Source organism: Sapajus apella, unplaced genomic scaffold, assembly GCF_009761245.1.
Source record: "Sapajus apella isolate SASKATOON/1434 unplaced genomic scaffold, GSC_monkey_1.0 scaffold48, whole genome shotgun sequence".
Lineage (NCBI taxonomy): Eukaryota > Metazoa > Chordata > Mammalia > Primates > Cebidae > Sapajus > Sapajus apella.
In genome coordinates this window covers 8,054,466-8,074,093 of record NW_022436988.1, presented here as the reverse complement: position 1 = coordinate 8,074,093, position 19,628 = coordinate 8,054,466, and the positions used below count along the sequence as shown (strand labels likewise).

Below are 19,628 nucleotides of genomic sequence, written 5' to 3'. Positions count from 1 at the left end.
ACTGGTGTTACGGTGAGATCTAGAAGCACCCAGGTTGGCTCTGGGCAGCCTCCCCTCTGCCACATCCCAGCTGTGGTGCCTGGAGAGAAGCCCTTTTTCTGCTCCACGGCCCCCAGCATCTACTCTGATCCACTTCAGGGAAGCTCTGAGCTGGGAGAATGAAAGGCAGGCCCATCTCACAAATGAGCAGGGGCTCTAGCTTCTGTCAGCCGCAGGTAGACGAGGGATGCTGAGGGGAGACACAGTGCAGCGGCTCGGAGCCCAAGCCTGAGTACCTACACCGATGGCCGGAGGCCTGCCCCTGCCACAGGGAGCTCTCCGGCTGGAAGGGGCTGCAGCAGCTTCATGACTTCAGTCCCATTATCAACTTTCCCCTGCAGATGCCTACAGATGCCTCCCATGAACAGCTGGCTCAGCACAGGGTTCCCCATTTGGGGTTATTAAAAACTCAATCCTTTCTAATAAAGGCTGCTCTGGAGCGCCACAGCCTTCCTTGGGCCTGGGCAGCCAAGGACCGCAGGGTTCCCTTCCCTCTCATTGTGTATGCAGAGCAGACGCCGCACACACTCTTCTAGAGTCTGTGTTCCCCTCAAAGTGGGTCAGATGCTGCCCTCTCCAAGCGTTTGTGGATGAACTTGAGCCTGCCTCATGAAGTTCTCGGCCCCACTCTCCCCACCTCCCCCAGCAACTGCCCCAGATTTGTTTTCCAGGCTGACAGGGAGAGGTGGGACGTGGCAGTGGTGGCAGGTGAGGCCCCCAAGAGGAAGCCATCCCCTGGGGACATGAGGCTTGCTGGTGTTTACCTGTCCCCAGACCCGTGACTGATCCCTGTGGACAGCGTCCCAGTGAGACCGTGCCAATCCGTCACCACTGGCAGCTGGGGGCTCATGTCTGGGCCATCTGGTGCCCACTGCTGCCAGCTTGTCATCAGAATTCCTCCACAGCCACTCAACTAGTGCCTCTCAGATGTCCCGGAAGGACCCCCCAAAATGCTCCTGTACACCCATGCAGACAGCCTCATGTGCCAGCCCCACGCCACCTTGCTATCAGCAGTCCTGCACGGCCCAGGTCTCTGCAGCAGCCTTGCCCACCCTCCTACTGGGCCGCTGTCCAGGGCTCTCCTGGGCTATTCTATGTCCAGCTGACTGGTTACATCCCCAGTGGAGGAAATCTAGAAAAACCTTTTGTATATGTTTCATTTTGGTCTTAATTTTATTCTTGGCTTTCTAGTTCTTTTTGCAAATGCACAGAGGTCCGTTTATAGGAGAGGAACCCAGTGTTTCTATCTTAAGGTAAAATAGGCAGTTAATGAACGCTTGCTGGCGAACAGCCAGCCATGTGCCGCCAAATTACGCCTTTCCTTAGCATCAGTCAGGACTGACCTGAGAGTTCACTTGGACCTGAGCAAAGGGTGTTGCCCTGTCAGCCACACCTCTCCTCTAACAGAGTTATCAGCTCTGATCCGTGTGCAGCCGAGATGGGCAGATCCAGCTACCAGATAGAGACTCCTTCTCTGCCCAGGAGGTTGGTGGCCCAGCTGTCCAGGCACTGACAAGGCAAGGAAACTAAGTCCCAGATCACTGGTGGTCATGGGTCGAGTCTGACCCAGCAATGATGACAGGCATGGCCTCTGCACAGAACTGGGCTTCAGGTGGGCACGGTGAGTCAACCTTGCAGCAAGTCAGGCAGTCATGCATCTGCAGGGCTGACCCAGCCCACGGCAGCCCTGGAGCTCCAGAGTTACGTTCAGACTCAGGAGGGGCCACACATCCTTGCTCTGTACACCTCTCCTCATCTCCTCACTCTCTCTCCTTCCTGTCTCTCTGCATCTAGCTGGCTGCTGGAGAGGAAAGGGCTGAGCAGCCTGCAGGAAAGGTGACAGGGCCTGAAATTTTATGTTTCCAGTCTCCAGGAAGGAGATTAGTCAGCCAGCAGCCAGAGGCCCCTCGGCCCTGCCTTCCCAATGATTGCACACTGAGCTTGCTCTGACAACTTAAGAATGAAAAATTGAGACCCTGCCCTCCCAGGCGCCACCTGCCAGGCTCCAAGGGTGTGGGGAAGTGGAAGGATGAAAAGGCCAGAGCCCTTGATTTCCAACGGAGGCTTGATTGCTCCAGAGGCTCAGACACCTGCCCTTCACCAGCTGCCGCTGCCTCCTGCCACCCTGGGGAGAGGCGGACTCTGCTCTCAGTCCTTTGGGCTGAATAATTTAGCCACAGTATAGAACCTCATCCTATAGAGCTAATTGTTTCAGCGCTCTTTTCTTCTCCCGGGGTGAGGAGTAGACGAAGCTAGAATCCCCCAGAAAGCACAGGAGCTGGCCCACATGGGAATATCGATTGGCTTTAGATTCCCTCCTTTCAGCAGAAACCCAAGTGAGTGGTGGGTGAGTTGGTAGGCAAAGCTCGCACATGCTGAATGCCCTACAGGTCTGAAATGAAAACCAGGCCCAAGGCCAGGATGCTTTTGGTACCTAGCACATCCATGTGGGGACTTCTCATAATCCCCAAAGAGAGTTCCTCCCAGGCAGAGCCCTCACCCACACCACAGGCCAAGTGCAGGTAGGTGCCGCCCCAGGAAGGATGGGCCAGCTCAGGCTCCAAAGAGCCTGTCTCCTTTAGCCCCTCCTGGAGAGGGCTCATACCGGGAGGCCCCAGAGGTAGGGTAGTGGGGACCGCTTGGCCTTGAGTAGCCTTAAAGATGCTGGTGGCGGCAGGGGTGGGGAGGAGCGCAAGAGGAGGAACTGAGGGTCGCTCTGGTTCACAGAGCAGGGATGAGCAGCCTTTTGGGGTCCTCCTTGCCCCCCTTCCCATCCCTGACTCCCAGAGCCCCAAAGCTTAGCTGAGGCCAGTGATGGGGTATTCCTGGGAACTGTTCTGCCAGCAGCTTGACCTGGCCAGGAAGGTGGGGTGCTAGTATCATCCAGTCCCCTCCTTAGAGCACAAGGAGAACTAGATGAGAAGGGTTTGACAAAGGTTTTCCTGCTTGCCTGGGAGCTGGGCTTTCGGGAGAACTTGGTTTCTGCAGGGATCGACAGTATGTGCAGTTTCCTGAGCGACTGCTGCGAGCCGGCTTTGCCCAGCAAGGTACTGCCCCATCTCACTCCACCCATCAGCGTGCCTATAATCACCTCCTTTTTTTTTTTTTTTTGAGACAGAGTCTCGTTCTGTTGCCCAGGCTGGAGAGCAGTGGCACAGTCTCAACTCACTGCAACCTCAACCTCCTGGGCTCAAGTGATTCTCCTGCCCCAGCCCCCCAAGTAGTTGAGATTACAGGCATGAGCCACCACGCCCAGCTAATTTTTGTACTTGTAGTAGAGATAGATTTTCTCCATGTTGACCAGGCTGGTCTCGAACTCCTGACCTCAGGTGATCCACCCACCTCTGCCTCCTAAAGTGCTGGGATTACAGGCATGAGCCACCAGCCTCATCTCCGTTTTTAAAAGTAATGAAACAATTTGCCCCAAGATTACACAGTTAAGTGGCAGATTCAGGAGCTGTGCCCAGTGTGACTTGGCCGTTTCCAAGCTGGGACTATGTTCTGGTGTCGCTGACACCTCTAGGCTGCAGGATCTGTGGGTTCCTCCACCTCCAGCCTAAAAAGGTGGGTCTCCGTCTGCTGTGGTTGGTCCAATTATTTTAGGAACAAATGCCCAGTCACCTGCCCCTGTTTTAGGCTGCTCTCCAGTAGTTCTCTGCTCCGGCTGGTGCTGCCCACCCATCTCTTCCGATGGCCCAGCTAAAGCCAGAGAGCCCTGCAGCCTGGCACCTCTGAGGGCTGAGCAGTGGTGAAGGAGGAAGCTCGCACTGTGTCCTCCCCTAGTCCCCTTACCCGCCTGGAGTGCGGTGCCTGATCTGGTGACGGGCACACCACCGGCCGTTTGTTATCATTAGTCCTGGCATGTTGATTCTCTGCTTGGAAAAGAGAGTGCCGCTCCCAGACAGCCGCCGTGATAGATGGCCTCCACCTCGCAGTGTCAGAGCCAGAGCCGCACATGGGGAACAGGGAATGGCATGGGGCTTGGAGTGGCCTGGCCTCCGGGGCATCTGAAGCCAGGTTCAGAGGTCAGAGAGTTTTGGGGGCAGCTCTCCAGGAAGCAGCCATCCCAAGGCACAGCTCAGCCCCGGCATGTGTGAAGGGCTGGGGGCCCACACCTGGGAGGAAATCAGTCCCCTTCACCCTTGGCTGTCAGGGTCACGGCTCTGAGTATGCGTGCACAACTCAGGCACCCAGGGATTAGAGAGGAGGAGTTGCCATGTGCGGTCTGGCCCTAGTGGATGTGTGTTCCCCATACTCCTCATCCCTTCCAGGCCCCGCAGAAAAGGATGAGCAGGCTAGGGGTGGGGGCCTCTGGGCAGGGACCATAGGGCAGGGCCCTCCGTGGCTCCCAAGAGCCTCTGTTCCAGCTCACGCCCTTATGGAGATGTCCCTCTGATGGTGGCCCGGGACCACAGGCCAGTTCCATAGCACCCCAGACACAGCCAGTGCCTCTCTCGGCAGGTCAGGCTGCCCTGGTGGTCACAGCCCAGCACTCAGAGCCCATGTGTCCTTAGGCTTTTTGAGAAGTATTCATGCAGCATCACAGTTGCACCCTAGGTCTTCAGGGTCCCCATGCACATCAGGGCAGGTGACTAGGTTAGAGTGAGGAGTCCTGGGCTGAGGTCAGTGGCAGGAGGCGGAAATCTTTCAAATCCCCAGCAGCTGAGGTGCTTCCCAGGTACGCACACATCTACACAGCCCACAGACCCCCAGCACAGGAAACCCCTGCTGAGACACCTGTGGAAATACAGTGCCAGCCACCTGGAGAAGTTTTTAATTTTTAGTAGCCACATCTTGAAATTCAATTCATTTTGATAATATACTGATTTAACATATCAAAAATATCTTTCAACATATAATTGTGAAGAAAATGAAAGTGAGATACTTTACATTCCTTTTCCACATTAAGTCTTTTTTTTCTTTTTTGAGACAGAGTCTCGCTCTGTCACCCAGCCTGGAGTGCAGTGGCACGATCTTGGCTCCTTGCAACCACCACCTCCTGGGTTCAAGTGATTCTCCTGCCTCAGCCTCCCTAGTAGCTGGGACTCCAGGCATGTGCCATCACACCCGGCTAATTTTTGTATTTTTAGTAGAGACAGGGTTTCACCATGTTAGCCAGGCTGGTCTTGAACTCCTGGGCTCAAGTAATCCGCCTGCCTCAGCACCAGGCCACACACTAAGTCTTTGAAAGTTGGTGTGTTTTATACCTGAGCTCCCCTCAGTTTGAACCAGCCACATTCCAGTGCTCAGTAGCCTCGGCCTTGTGTGGCCCTGGTGGTCAGCACAGCTCTAGATGCTTCTCAGTGCTTCTCTATCAGAGCCTGATGGGTTTGTTGCTACTTTCAGGGAGAGCGTGGGCAGCATTCAGGCCGCTCAGAAGTAGCGCTTGCATAATCTCAGAGCTAGTCATGGGTATGAAGAAACAGGAAAACCACCAAGAGGGGCTCAGTGCCCCATCCTCACATGCTCATGGGGAGAGCTTCGTGTGCGTCCCCACAGCAGAGGTGGGGGCTCCTGGGAGGGCTCTTTCTGCCCCCACCCAGACCTGGAGAGCTCTGGCCCCTGTTCCCCAACTCCAGTGGTACCTGGGCAGGTCGCCCAGCTCTCTCCAGCCCCACACAGACCCCAGCATTCTGTAAGGAAGGCGGACTCCTGCCTAGGCTTCACATGGCTCAGAGACCAAGGCTGCCTGCGAGGACCCGGAAGGAGCTCTTCCCTCTCCACACCTCCAGCTCAGCCAGCACTTATGTTGATGCCCAAGGGTGTGCGTTCAGTGCAGGAAGGATAGGGCTGGCTACTGACAACTCTGATCTTACTGCTGCTGCCCACAGAGGCCCAAGAGAGGTGAGCTGGGGGTGCTGATAGGACTCACCAAACGAGCATTAGGGCCCTCGGCCCCAACTCCAGACACCTGCTCATTCCCCATCTGGCCCCAATAATAAGTCACCTGCATTGCCTGCAAGGTCTTGGTCCAGTCATGGCTTCATCTGGCCAATAAGGCCCCTTTCTTCCCCCAGGCCCGCAGGGTGAGGTTCTGGGAGGGCAGGGAATATTCTGGAAGGGAGGGATTTGGGAGAGATGTGGGTGTTTGTTGACTCATCCCCTTATAAACCAGCGCCACCTTTACCATTTGGCAGGTGTTCAGAGGGGTGGGCTTTCCTGGCCTCCTCCCTGTGAAGGAGAGGAGTAGTGAGGACAGACAGATGTGGAGGCGGTGCCTGTAGGGACTTTTTATCTGGCTCTTGCTGGGCTGAGGCTGTCTGGGGAAAGGCCACTTCTCTTCTGACTGCTTTAGGAGCCTGAGGACTCACATGTTGTGAGAACATATCTTGATGTGAAATTGCACCTTGACCACCATGCTTGAGGTTGCTGCAGAGCAGATATTAGCATGAACCTTGGCTTGTCCAGATGCCCGTACACTGGATGTGCTTCCAGGCGGCTCAGTCCTTAGAAAGGGAAGGGAGGCGCCTCCTTCACTGGCCTCTGGCAGCTCAGGACTGGTGCCTGTTTTATCTCAGCCCCAAGATAGTGACTTCCTGTGCCTTCACTCCTGTGTCTTCCTCACTCCCTCACCGAGTGTCAGTGTGCAAGGAGGGGAGTGGCTGCAGCTCAGGTGAATCAGGATGGCGAGGCCTGAGTGTGGAGCTGAGATCCACTGTTAGGACGAGCCTGTGGGCAGCCAGCAGCGTTGGCAGGCAACCTCATGGGCCCTTAGTGAGGCTCTGCCTCTGGGTGTCCCCCTCCTCGTCTTCACCCTGCATTGACCTGCTCTTCCTAAAGCATGAGGAGTCATAGGAGCCACAGGCCGTGTAGGGTGGAATGGCCCTGAAAGGCCCTCCACCTCCTGTCTGATGCCTGGTTCCCTCTGGGACTTCCCACCAGGTAGCCTCCTCCCCTTGGCCTTGGCCACCTCCCGTGACAGGGATCTCATCATATACCTAATAACCAGCCCGTTCTTTGGTTGTAATTTGTCCCCATACCTTCTACCTGTTGTCCCCTGGACTCTGGGCTCCGGAAAGACAGGGCCCCTGTCTCAGTCTGCTGTCCCCAGATGGCCAGCATAGTGCCCAGCACCCAACAGAGACACAGTCCATTCTTGTTGAAGGAATGAACGGTCCAGCTGGGCCCATGGGTTACACAAGACAAGTGCAGTGGCTTTTGCTCAGATATGGAAAGAGAAGTCTCCTGCCTCCCCTTGTCACTTTGTAGCCAAGGCTTCTGAGGCCCAACAGCCGCTTGTGTGACTCGTGTCAGCCTCCTCCCCCGTCCTCCCCTCTGCTTCCTCCCAGCTCCTCACTGCTGGTCACCACCTCTTGGAGCGGGACTCCTGGTGTGGAATTGTGGGTGGATGTGGACGCAGGTGTTCTGGACATTCACTGCCTGTGATAGGCTCTTGGGGAACTGCCGGCCCTGCTGAGGGCAGACCCCCCTGCACATCTGACCGTGGGTGTCTGGTCCTTAGCTGTCTGGGGAGCAGTTTCTGCTCTGTCCCGCCTCCACGCCCGTCTGGCCTCCCACACAGCATCCACGGGGTGGCCGCAGGCTGTCTCGGCGGCTGTGGCCAAGCCCTGAATGTCGGTGTGGCGCTCAGAGCCCTGCTCCCTACCACGCATCCTGGCAGGGTCTCCACAACCTGTCATCCTCCTTTCATCTTGATTTATGATCAGACCTAATGAGTTTTTGGAGCAGCTGTCTCCCAGGGATTTGGCAATCAATCTAGGAGATGGCTATTGAACTCTGCTCCTTTCACAGCCAGAGGAAGGAGGGAGGGAGGGGCCAGACAAAGGTGTGGGGTCACAGGGGCCTGGCTAGGTGGGCCGTGGGGGTTAAGCCTTGTGCCCATGGTACTGGGACCCCACAAGGTCGGGACTCTGACCTCCCCTCTCTCCCTCCCTCCCTCCCTCCCTCCTTTCCTCCTTCCCCTCCCTCCCTCTCTCTTTCCCCTCCCTCCCTCCCTCTTTTCCCTCCTTCCCTCCCTCCTTCCCCTCCCTTCCTTCCTTCCTTCTCTCCCTTTCCTCTGTCTCTCGGGGGAACTTGAGGTTCTAGGTGGTGCTAGTTTCTTTTGAACTTGCTGGTTTGGCGACCAGGCTGGAACAGTTCCCCTCACTCTCCACTCCCAAGGCACAGAGTCCAGCACCCACCTTCATAGCCTCATGGTGGTGGGGAACCAGAGGGCCCTGCCCCCACCTCCCCAGGTAGCTGGGGTTCACCCTCCACCTTGGCTGGGGCCATTTCCACTGAGAAGCTGGTCCTCACCCCTGTTTTGGGGGCCATGGCTCTTCTAGAACCACCTACCCTTCCCGGGTGCACTCCTCACCATGGCAGCCTCTCCCCCTCCTGGTGTGTGGGTGCTCTGAGCACAGGTCGGGATTCACAGGTGAACGACCCACCTTGGCTGGGTGTGCACTCTGTCTGATCAGCCCCAGAGTTGGTGGCATCTCCATGCAGCTGAGCTGCTACACAGCTGGGTGAGCTTTTGACAGCAGCACAGGGTGTGACCAAGGGGAGCTCACGAAGGCCCACACGGCCCTGCAGCTACCCCTGCCCCCTGTTCATCCTACTTTCTAACGCTCTGGAATCACCTCCCAAGAGCTTCTAGCATCTGCTTCTGACTCCCAGGCAGCAGCAAACATCCAGCCCACGAAGGTAGACCTGGTTTTTGGAAATAGACTTGTTTAAGACAATTAAAAGAACAAAATGGGTGACTAATTAGGTAGTGGCATTATGAGGTGAAACTAATTATGGCTAGAAGACCATGAAATCCATTTTTTAAATCACCCATGGCCGTGGCTTTGTTTTTTTTTTTTTTTTTTTTTTTTTGGAGTCTTGCTCTGTCTCCCAGACTGGAATGCAATAATGCAATGATCTCGGCTCACTGCAACTTCTGCCTCCTGGGTTCAAGTGATTCTCCTGCCTCAGCCTCCCAAATAGCTGGGATTACAAGTGTGTACCACCAAGCCCAGCTAATTTTTAGTAGAGGTGGGGTTTTACCATGCTGGCCAGGCTGGTCTCAAACTCCTGACCTCAGGTGATCTGCCTGCCTAAGCCTCCCAAGGTACTGGGATTACAGGCGTGAGCCACTGCGCCAGGCCGCCATGGCTTTGTTCTAGCCAAAGATTCTAGAGGTTGTTCCGTACCATTGCTGGCGTCAAAGGCAGCCTCTTCCCAAGATAGCTGTGCAGGAGGATGCCAGTTAGAAGGGGTACATTTCAGGGGTGGGGTGCGTGTGTGTACACTCATCTCATTTCTTTGGAAACCTACTTCATAAATTATTTTATTTACTGTAAGGAAATCCCACAGTCAGCGCTGTGAGGAGAGCTGCCTTTCTTTGGAGATGCAAGGCTGGGAGCAGAGAAGCATGAGCTGCGTCCAGGGCAGGAGAGAGCAGTGACAGGGATGCTCACGTCCAGACAGCTGACCTCTTCCTGCCTTCTTGCCTGCTCAGCAGACCCAGGGCCAAGCGACAGACAGCTAGAGGAATTCTCCACTTGCCTTTTTCTAAGTTCATGCCAGCCTTGGCCAGGGCCAAGTGCCAGGTGTCAAGGTGGCGCCCTGAGATGGCAGTGGCAGTCCAGGATTTGAATCTTGCCCTACAGCAGCTGCCCCCATTGTCCTGACCCTCATGCCCCACCTATGATGGCAGAACTGTCTGCTGCAGCCTCCTGAATAATCACCAGGTGCCCCTGGGCCCAGTCTGCCTGCTGTACCCCAGTGCCACCCTGCTCAGCTCTCCCTGTAGCCCTTTCTGGCACACAGGGACTCCACCTCCAGCCTGCTTAGTCTCTCCCTGGTACCCCCTCCCGCACACCCTGCCCTGCCACACCTCCTGTGGGGGGGATCTCCCACACAGGCTTCTGCTGCGCACACCCCCCGTACCCACCCTCAGAAATCTCTGGGGCGAGCAGATTGCTCAGGGTCTTGGGCTCTCCCACAGGTGTCCTGTGCCATCCATCCCCAGTGGGAGAAGCTGGAGGCAGCTCCCTGGGCTGAGACTTGAAGGGGCTAGGTCACCACTTCCCCTTGACTGACCAGGGCTGGGACAATGTGTGATGCCGGGGGAGGAAGAGTCCCCAGGCCCTCAGAGTCAGGAGTGGCGGAGACTGGAGCGGGCGATGAGAGGCAGAAACAAATCATCTTCTTTACTGCCAATTTTCTCAGGCAGGTTTCCACATTCCACTCCTCCCCTCCCATCCCCGCCAGTGTCAGGCAGTTCTCATTAAAAGGAATAGATGAAGATTCCATCCCACTCCCAAGTGTCATTATGGGAAGACATTGCCTGGCTCCCTGTGGGTCCCATCAGAACCAACTCTTCCTTCCAGGAGTTGGGGAGTGTGCCTGGCCCAAAGGGGACCATGGGGTACCCAGATGTCCACCTGCAGAAGAGCCCTGAGGCTCTGCCCGGGCCCCAGACAGGAGCCACCGAGCTTCAAGCTAGCCTGTTTGGCCACTGCCCCTTCACACTTGCCTGTGCTGCTCACCAAGAAATGTAACATGTCCCCGTGGGCTTCACCTGAGGGGTGAGGGCGCAGGCTAGAGGGGCTGTCAGATATGTTCTGAACAGAGAGAACAGGGCTTGGTCAGCTTCAGAACAGACATGGACGCCGATGGTCTCCATGTGTGAGTAGCTAACTGAGGTTCTAGGTAGACCGGAGGGCAGAAGCCAGAGACGCAGAAAGATCTAAGCATGCCATCTCTGCAGAGTGCCGGGACACAGCCCCTTGTGCCTGGGCTGCGCAGGCTGCCTCTGGGGAGCTCAGTGTGGAGGACGTGCTGTGAGCCTGTCTCTGGTGGCGGCCCAAAAGGAGAGCCATCATAAAAGGCTGCGAAGTGAAGCCAGCCCGGTCTCCATCAGCAATGCAAGCTGTTCACTCTGAACAGATAGGGCCACGAGCCCCCTTCCACTTCCACAGAGTCACTGTAGCTGTGCTGCCAGGCCCAGGAAAACAGAGCCACATGCCACCTGCCTCCAGCCTTGGTGTCAGCAGCCCAGGTCCTTGGTGTCATTTCTGCCCTGGCATGACCACTGGCAACTTCCTGCCTGCCCTTGGCCCCTGGGTACCCACCTGTCTGCCCCGGGTAGCACTCCTGTTTGTCGGCCTCAGCTGTGTCTAGCAGATGCCCTCGGCCCAGGAGGACACCTCCTCATAAATGCTCCCTGCCCTTCTGCATCTACCCAGCCAGCTCCCCAGTCTCACATTCCTTAAACCAAAGGATAGAGGGTGACCCTGTGTCCTGACCCAGCCTGCTCCCTGCCAGGAAGCTGGCAGAGCCCTTGAGAGCCTTGGGGGGCTAATGAGGGAGCCAGGCAGTGCCTGACCAGGACTCATCCTCCTCTGAGAAGACAGAGCTGCCACCTCTGCAGAGCCAGGCCACCCTGCCACTGGCCCCAGCGCAGCCCTGTCCCCGCTTACCCAGGCCTCCTGCTCAGCAGGAAGAGGGGAGAACAGGACAGAGAGGGATTCAGGACTTCCTTCATCTAATGAGCAGCCACTGTTGAGCTGCCCAAGAACAGGGCTGCGTGATTGCATTTAGTGATTCTTTCTCATGGGGCTCTAGTCCCCACAAAGGTGCCTCCAGACCAGAAACTCCAAGGTAGGGCTGTGCCCGTCCCCACTGGCTGACTCCCCTCTCTCGTTTCCCAGCTTTTGCCGTCATGATTGTGCTGGCCCTGGTCCGAATCGGGCACGGACAGGGGGAGGGGCACCCGCCCCTGGCCGACTTCTCGGGGGTCCGGAACCTGTTCGGGGTGTGCGTCTACTCCTTCATGTGCCAGCACTCCCTACCATCCCTCATCACACCCGTCTCCTCCAAGCGCCACCTCACGAGGCTGGTGTTCCTGGACTACGTGCTCATCCTGGCCTTTTATGGCCTCCTCTCCTTCACCGCCATCTTCTGCTTCCGAGGCGACAGCCTCATGGACATGTACACCCTCAACTTCGCGCGCTGTGACGTCGTGGGCCTGGCCGCCGTGCGCTTTTTCCTGGGCCTCTTCCCCGTCTTCACCATCAGCACCAACTTCCCCATCATTGCCGTGACCCTGCGCAACAACTGGAAGACGCTTTTCCACCGCGAGGGCGGCACGTACCCGTGGGTGGTGGACCGCGTCGTGTTTCCCACCATCACCCTGGTGCCGCCCGTGCTGGTGGCCTTCTGCACCCACGACCTGGAGTCCCTGGTGGGCATCACAGGGGCCTACGCAGGCACCGGCATCCAGTACGTCATCCCCGCCTTCCTGGTGTACCACTGCCGCAGGGACACCCAACTGGCCTTTGGCTGCGGGGTCAGCAACAAGCACAGGTCCCCTTTCCGCCACACCTTCTGGGTGGGTTTCGTGCTGCTCTGGGCATTCTCCTGCTTCATCTTTGTCACGGCCAATATCGTCCTCAGCGAGACCAAGCTATGATGGCAGGACAGGCAGGTCTGGTGGTGGGAGGCGTAGGGTGCCCAGCCTCGTCCCTCACCCGCAGAGCCCAGATTGAGTTGCTCCCAGGTCTCCATGGGGCAGCTGGGACTGTGGCTCTAGGGGAAAACCCTCTGTCCAGCTGGGGGTCTTCTCCCCACCCCACCTTCCACCCAGTCTGCACCTGGCCTCATTCCCCCATGCTGCTCTCCCAGCAGGTCCTCCTGCCTGGGTGACACATGGCTGCTCCCAAGTTCTAGGACTAATTACTGGAATCACATCCCTCTCCCAAATTCTCCAACATGCTTCACCCCCAACCCCACCTCCAGAGGCAGGCTCCTCCCTGTAGGGTGGGAGATGCGGTGCTGGCACTGCCATAATTTGTCCCAGCCCACGCCCCTCCCCTCTCCAGCCCCATCCTGCATCCTTGTCTCAGAACCCTCCACTAGCAGCTGCTGCCTCTTCAGAGGTGAATCCGGGGCTGCAAGCATCCCAGCCAGGCCCGCTTGTGACGGCAGGGGCCACCCTCTCACCAGGCCTGGGAGGTGCTAGGCGCCGCCTCAGAGAGGGCCTGGCTGGCCCCTGACAAGAACAAGAAGTGCTAACTAGTACCAGAGTCCCAGACAGAGCTGCGAGGGCACTCGCTGTGGGTGCGAACTCCGGAGTAGCAGGCTGGAGGGAGCGTCCCTCCTACAGGGACATGGCCACCTGCCAGCCGGGCCTAAAGTCTGGAGCTTGTCCCTGAAAGGGACCCTCTGCTGCCCTTGCTGCCCCGCTGGAGCCTTCAGGGCCTTCTGTAGTGCGGGTGGTCCTACTAGAGAGAAGCCATCCCCACCTGGCACCTCTGAGACTTGGCAGTGACATGGCAGTGGGAGGACTCCGAGGTTTCCACCCTCACGACGGTCAGGCTGCCCCTGCCCCCACACCAGCACTAAAGGTGGCTCCCTTAGGGGCTGGGCATGGGTGCTCGGTGTTCACACTCTCTGTGTCCCTTGGGCAATGTGGGGTTGAATGGGGCCCCTGCTGCCATTCTCGTGGAAGGAGGCCAGGTCCCCAGCCACCTCCCACTCAGCCATGCACACACTTGCTGGGCTGGCCTCCTGGGAAACACAGGTGACTCGAATGAACTCTGCATTTTCAACGTGCCTTCTACTGTTTCAGGACCTGGGGGTCCTCCCGACCCTCACTGGCTTGCCCCCAGCCCTGGGCCTGGTCCCACCTGTCCTAGAGCCCAGAGCCGCTGGCCTGGAGCTGCCTCTCTGGGGTGGGTCTCAGGCCCCATCCCTCCCTCTTTTGAGTTCAGTGCCTTGCTCAGCCCCTCCCGTGTCTCACCGTCTTCAGACCTCTGACAGAGCAACGATGCAGGGTCTCCTGGGGCCCGAGATGGTCTCAGGGTCAGGGGGATGTGGGATTTGCAGGAAACTTGGGGAGCCCGCAGGTAGGGCCACCTCTACCCTGGCAGCTGAAGCCTGGGAGAGTCCCTCAAGGTGTAATTGGCCTCAGTCTGCTTTCTCACTGCCGTCACCCCTTGGCGGTCCTTACCGCTTGTCCCCACGTGTCATTATTTTCCATCCACAGGAAAAACAAATGCCTCTTCTCCATCTGCCATTGTGGCTCCTCCCAGGAGGCCCCTCAGGGTGGGTAGAGCAGGGGCCTGCAGTGGCCAGGCCAAGAGCAAGGAAGACCTGGCCTCGCTCCTGTGGCCTGGGCTCTCTCTACAGCTTCCCAGTTGTTTGCTGAAAACTCAAAGCATCTGGAATTCCCCTTCTCCAGTTACGTTCCCTCTCACTTAGAGACAAAGCAGATTGAATCATCCTGCTGCCCCAGGCTCCAAACCAAATTTTGGAGCAAATTCATTAGCTTCATAAAGCCCAGGTTGATTTATGTGACAGTCTGGAGCCGCCCAGCCATGGAGTTGGTGGCTATACTCCCTGCCACCTCTGAGCCGAGGCAGCCCCAGCCCTGGAGGGAACAAGCCCACAGTGACCACATTGCTGAAGCCAAGCGGGGACCCTCCCCACTGCTGTGGTCGAGCTGCCTTGCTCCTCAGTGTCCTCCTGCTAGTAGTGAGATGGGGTCACCCTCCTCTCCATGGACGCCAGGATTCCGCCACTGACAGCCATCGGGGATTGGGGCCAGGGGCAGAGGACCACAGCAGCAAAACAGTCCCAGGTGATGCTGGCTCTCCATGTGTATCAGGCACATTGAACTGCAGCCATCATCAGCTTGGCAAAGTAGGCAAGTCTAGGTTGTGGTTTCCATTATGCAGATGCTCCCCAGGGTCAGTGGTGGGGAGAGCAGAAGAGGATACCGCCCAGCCTGACCCAGGAACAGGTGTCGCTGTGGAGGAAAGCTTAAAGCCAGCAACCTCTACCCATCGTCCGCCACCTGCATGGCCCCAGATGCCCCAGGGGCAGGCCAGGTCAAGGTGGGAGTAAACGTTTTTTGCCTCCCTCCCCACAGAAGCACCAGACCCACCTGAGCCGCAGCACCTCGTGCCAGCAGCTCCTGGCTGTTCCTCACCTGAGGCTAGAGCAGCAGCTGCAAGATTATAGATGGGGCAGGTGGCAGGTGACAGACCGGGAGGCACTACTGGGTGGCGGAGGTGGGCTGTGGCACTGTGCCAGGCGCCTAGCCACACAGCTCTTTTCACCACAGGGCCAGGAGCAGCCTCGGCAACAGCAGAAGCCAGAGTCAGAGGGAAGGACAGGGGCTGCTACCCCACTCCTGGAAAGCCACTGCAGAGGGACAGTGACTGGCAGTGCCAGGCCTGGGGGAAGTGGAAGTGTCCTGTCTAGGGAGCAGATTCCCAAGCAAGGGTGACCCATGGTTAAGGGCCAAGGGAAAGCTGGAGAGAGCTTGGGATCCCTTCCGTGTGGGCCAGTGGTATTGACTGCACACTGGAGGGGTAACCTCCGCTGAGGGTCATTATGTGCCAGGCATGGCATTGGGTACTTTCTGCATGGATCAGGCAGCTAGGCCTGCCACTTGCAAGCAGCGAGCCTCCGTGACCTATCCTTTCTCGTGTGTAAAGTGGGGTAATAGTAGCTGTGTCACTGGTCAGTTGTGGGGGTTAAAGTGCTGAGCTTAGTGCCCAGCACAAAAGTGCTCAATAAAGCTGTTCAGTGACACCTGTCTCCCACAACACTCGCCAGCCATACCTGCACTTACAGCCAGTGGCCCCCGACTCGTCAGGACACCTACTTGGTTTCTTAGCCTCCTAATGAGCTGAGTTGTCACCAGATTGCAATTCAGAAACAGGAAATTGGCCTGAATTCTCTGGAATCTGGTGGGCTTTGGGGAGAGGGGTTGTCTCTGGTTCCCCTGTCCCCTAGGAAACTAGAGGACAGTCCTTCTCTTTCAAAGAGCAGGACAGGCTAGGCTGGAGGGTCCTGGCATCAGCCTGCCCTTTTACAAACTCTGTGCTCCTCTCCCACACACACCTGGCTCCCTGCAGAAAGGTGGCTTGGGCCACAAGCCACTCAGCTAGGCACAAGGAAAAACAGCTACAGCAGCAGCAGAAGGGACCCCAGTTAGTAAGATTTTCCTGCTCTGAGACCAGCAGCAAGGGCCTCTCTCTTCCTGTATCTCACCAAAAGAAAAAAGGCAGTATTTGAGCATCTGGGTGTCCAGGCCCTTGCTTATGATGATTACACATCTATGGCCTGCCTTCTCTCTCCTCTCCCCTGCCAGGCTTTCTTCCCTTCCCTTGGTGGTGCAGGAAGCCAGGCCAGGCTAGTTCTGAACTCAGGATGTACCCTTCCTGCTACCTGTCCCCCAGGACTCATATTCTCCCTGCCTCCCTCCTCCATCCCCCTCCCATCCCCCCTGCCAAATATATTCCTAGAGAAGGTACAAGGCAGCCAGTGCCTGGCCTGGGAGCAGGAGTCGCCCCTCCTGAGAGCCAGCAGCAGGCTCAGCTCCACTTGGAGGCTCAGCTCTTAATGATCTTTCCAGTTCTTGGTTATTAATGATCTTGGGCAGAGAGCGGAGCAGCCCTGACCTCACAGCTCCTCCCAGCTGCCTGACCTGCCACAACCTTCCTCCCAGGGCCAAAGGCAGACCCTGACTCCAGGGAGGAGGAAGGGGTCAGTTCCAGGGGCTGGTGGCCAACAGTTAACCCCCTCACTACTAGTGGCTGCGACCAAGGTCAAGCGCCTCCCCTCCAGAGTGCTGGCCTCCAGCAGTTACCTAGGCACACTCCCCACCTGCTGTCCTGGACCTGGCTCCAGTCCGTGAAAACGCACAGGGCAGACAGCGTGAACTTGGACAGGGCCACCCATTCCGGGGTATTCTCCCACCAAGAATGGAGATGTATCCCACCCCACCATTTCAGCTGCCTTCACCCCTAAAACTAACCCCAAAAAAGTCCAGTTCTGATGGCCCCAACCCAAGCAGTGGGGCCTTCAGAGACTAAAGAGTCAACCTAGCTTCCTGGGAACCAGGAAGGAACTGTGCGGGAGGGCACTGGCGGAGCCAGCCAGCACCGCCCCTCCTGGCTTCCTCTGTCCGTGGAATTAGCCTCTGCCCTGCCTCCACCCAACTTGTCAGGACAGCCCGGGCTTGGCCTTTACATCCTCAGCTGTGAGGAAAGGGTCTGACAGAATCAATAGTGCTCACTGTTGGTGGAATGGATAGAAGAATGAACGCCTGCTTGCTCCACAGTCACTGTAGTGGGAATAAGTGTAATTGCAGATGTGAAAACACTGAAAATGATAAGCAAAAGCCATCTTTTCAGATGGGCCAAAGAGGTGTGATAGAAAAAGGAAGTGGGCTAGAAGTCCCAGAGGGAGGACAGAGGATAAGACCGCAGGCAGATTCTCTCACCACAGGCGTCCTGGCACCAGCGAGGCCAAGCTGTGCCTGACCCTGGCAGCCACCTGCGCCAGGATTCAGAGCCCAGGCAGTTCCGAGCCTCGCGTGTCAGCTACAGAGAGAACACGGCCAGCCAGGGTTCAGCAAGCCCACTAGTTCCCACCTTTCTCTGCCTCTGCCACCACGGCACTGTCAGGCCCCCCCGGACATCCCTGGTAGGGCAGGACAGCCACCACTCCTGGCACAAGCCTCCCTTTCAAGGAGACTGAGGGCTGAACTCCATCCATCATCACCAGAACCCCCGTGCTGAGCACACGTGTCACATCCAGTGCCAGGATGGGTGGGAGCTGGCCCTGAATACCAAGTGGTTTCTGCTGCCCAGAGCCCCCCCTCAGCCTCACCTCCTTACCACATCCCTCCCAAGGCTCCATCTCCCCCACAGGGAGCTGCCCACCTGCTTTAGGCAAACACCCCACCTGGGATATTCCCATGACACTACTGTCTACTGGCTGTGCTGTGCCTCCTCCAGAATGCAGAATGAAGCAGCCAGGACCAGTGGGTTGTAAAAGGTTGGTTTAATGTCCCAGTGCTCCAATGAGAAGAAACTGCAGCCAGGCAGAGCAAGGATCAGGATAGCCCTGCCTCAACCACAGGTTCCAGCCTCCATGCCCACAACAGCCATGACCAGGAACTGGCTAGCCCCAGTGCAAGGAGAGCCTCAGGGTCTGACCCCCACAGCACACCCTCCTGGCAGAACTTTGCATGACAAGAGGACAGCAAAAGCCCAGCCCACACCATGATTTGAGGCTGCTGAGGTCACTGAGCTGACCATGGAAGACATCATCTGTCACTGGGGTCGAATGGCCAGGATTTCATGGTAGAAGCCAGAAAAGCCCAATCCTGCCTGCCCCTTAATCCTGACAGTGTCAGGCAGAGAATCCAGGTGGCTAGGAGCCTGTGTGGCTGATAACTCACACTTCTGACTCCAGACTGGAGATCCGCCTCCAGGTGCAGGGTCCCAGGAAGCCTTGCGTCCCACAGGCTACCCTGCTGACCCCGTCCAGTCCCCCACTGTCCCTGTAGCCTGTGCCCAGCCCCAGAGTCCTGCCCCTGTGCCCCAGAGGCCCCCAGGCCCCAGTGGGCCAGGAGCCGTGGCTCACACAGGGTGGGAGGTGAGGACAGACAGCCCCCCAGCAAAACGGCAGGTGGGCGTGGGCGTGCAGGCAGACGGGTTGTCTGTGCCGCCAGGCGGGGGCCCCTGCCTGCCCGCCCCCCTGGCAGGCCTCCCGGTAGGTCGGCAGGCACATCGACTGCGCCTGCGCCAACCTCCTGCAGGCCGTGTGGCCGTCGTGGCGGGCGCAGGCGGGGGTGGTGCAGCCGGCGGGCAGCGAGCTGGGCCGAGCGAAGGCCTCGGCCACGGAGCTCGGCAGCGAAGCGTGGCGCGGGCGCGAGTCCCGGGCCCAGGCCGCGTGCAGCAGGGCCTCCCGCCGGGCAAGCTGCTCCGGCCCGAGCAGCGGCAGGTCCTCCGGCTCCGGGGGCTCGGGGAAGAGCGGAAGGAAGGGGCGCCCAGATCGGTCGGCTCGAGGAAAGGAGCTGTAGTGACAGCGCGCGGGCGACAGGGGCCGCTGTGGGAGCGCGCGCCGCTCGGAGGCCGAGAGGTGCCTCCCGCAGTGCCCTGCCCGCACTGGCCACCGCGCCTCCCAGGCTGGGCGGCGCGACACTCGGGAGACGTCTGGCAGGGGCGGCCCAGGCGTCGGGGGGCGGCCCGGGGGCTGCGGAGCCCTGCGCAGGAGCCCCGCGCGACCCCCGTCTGGCGGTCCCCAGCCCCTGGGGCTCGGCTCTGGGGGTGGGCCGGGGGTGGGCGGGCGCGGACTGGGGCCGGACCGCGGGGTCGGGCAGGGGGGCGGTGGGGGCGCACGGAGGCCGCCACCCCAGTTCTCGATGGTGCGAGTGGCGCGGTCCAGGGAGCTGCTCACGCCCGCCGTGGTCACCATGTCGCGGGCCGCCTGCAGCATCTTGAGCACGCTGGCCTGGGCCGAGCTGGCCGTGAGGTCCGGGCTGGGCTGCCGCGGTGGGCTGGCCAGGCTCTGCACCCCGCTGAAGCAGCTGTAGATGCCCTGGGCAGTAGGAGACGACACGCTGTGAGCAGCGCTCTCCGCTCAGGGACCCACCTCGATTGTCTCCCCCTGGTCCCAAGACATCATCAGCCTTCTCTAAGTCTCAGGAAGCAGCTAACTGTGAAGCGTCTCCCATGGGCTTTGCAGATGAGAGAGTGGTCTGAGCGCCCAGTGATTAACTCGTTCTCCTAATCACTCTAGCTAGCACCTGGCACGTGAGGGTTCCAACCTGGGCACACCTGTGTGGAGGGAGGGCT

General features: G+C 58.4%; 2 protein-coding genes across 8 annotated transcripts in view; one reads left to right on the top strand and one right to left on the bottom strand.

Annotated features, from left to right (window-relative positions):
- Positions 1–14,409, top strand: part of TMEM104 (transmembrane protein 104) — a 61,560-nt gene extending 47,151 nt beyond the window's left edge. For 3 of the 4 annotated variants that reach the window (XM_032241776.1, XM_032241773.1, XM_032241777.1), the window contains one exon: positions 11,682–14,409. In XM_032241776.1, the coding sequence (XP_032097667.1) occupies positions 11,682–12,442 (761 nt within the window). In that variant the 3' untranslated portion in view covers positions 12,443–14,409. The remainder of the gene's footprint in view (positions 1–11,681) is intronic. The other variant, XM_032241774.1, reaches the window with a different exon arrangement.
- Positions 14,410–17,810: 3,401 nt separating this feature from the next.
- Positions 17,811–19,628, bottom strand: part of GRIN2C (glutamate ionotropic receptor NMDA type subunit 2C) — a 19,677-nt gene continuing 17,859 nt past the window's right edge. For 3 of the 4 annotated variants that reach the window (XM_032241759.1, XM_032241756.1, XM_032241757.1), the window contains exon 13: positions 17,815–19,371. In XM_032241759.1, the coding sequence (XP_032097650.1) occupies positions 18,226–19,371 (1,146 nt within the window). In that variant the 3' untranslated portion in view covers positions 17,815–18,225. Of the gene's footprint in view, positions 19,372–19,628 lie in introns of all 4 variants that reach the window. The other variant, XM_032241758.1, reaches the window with a different exon arrangement.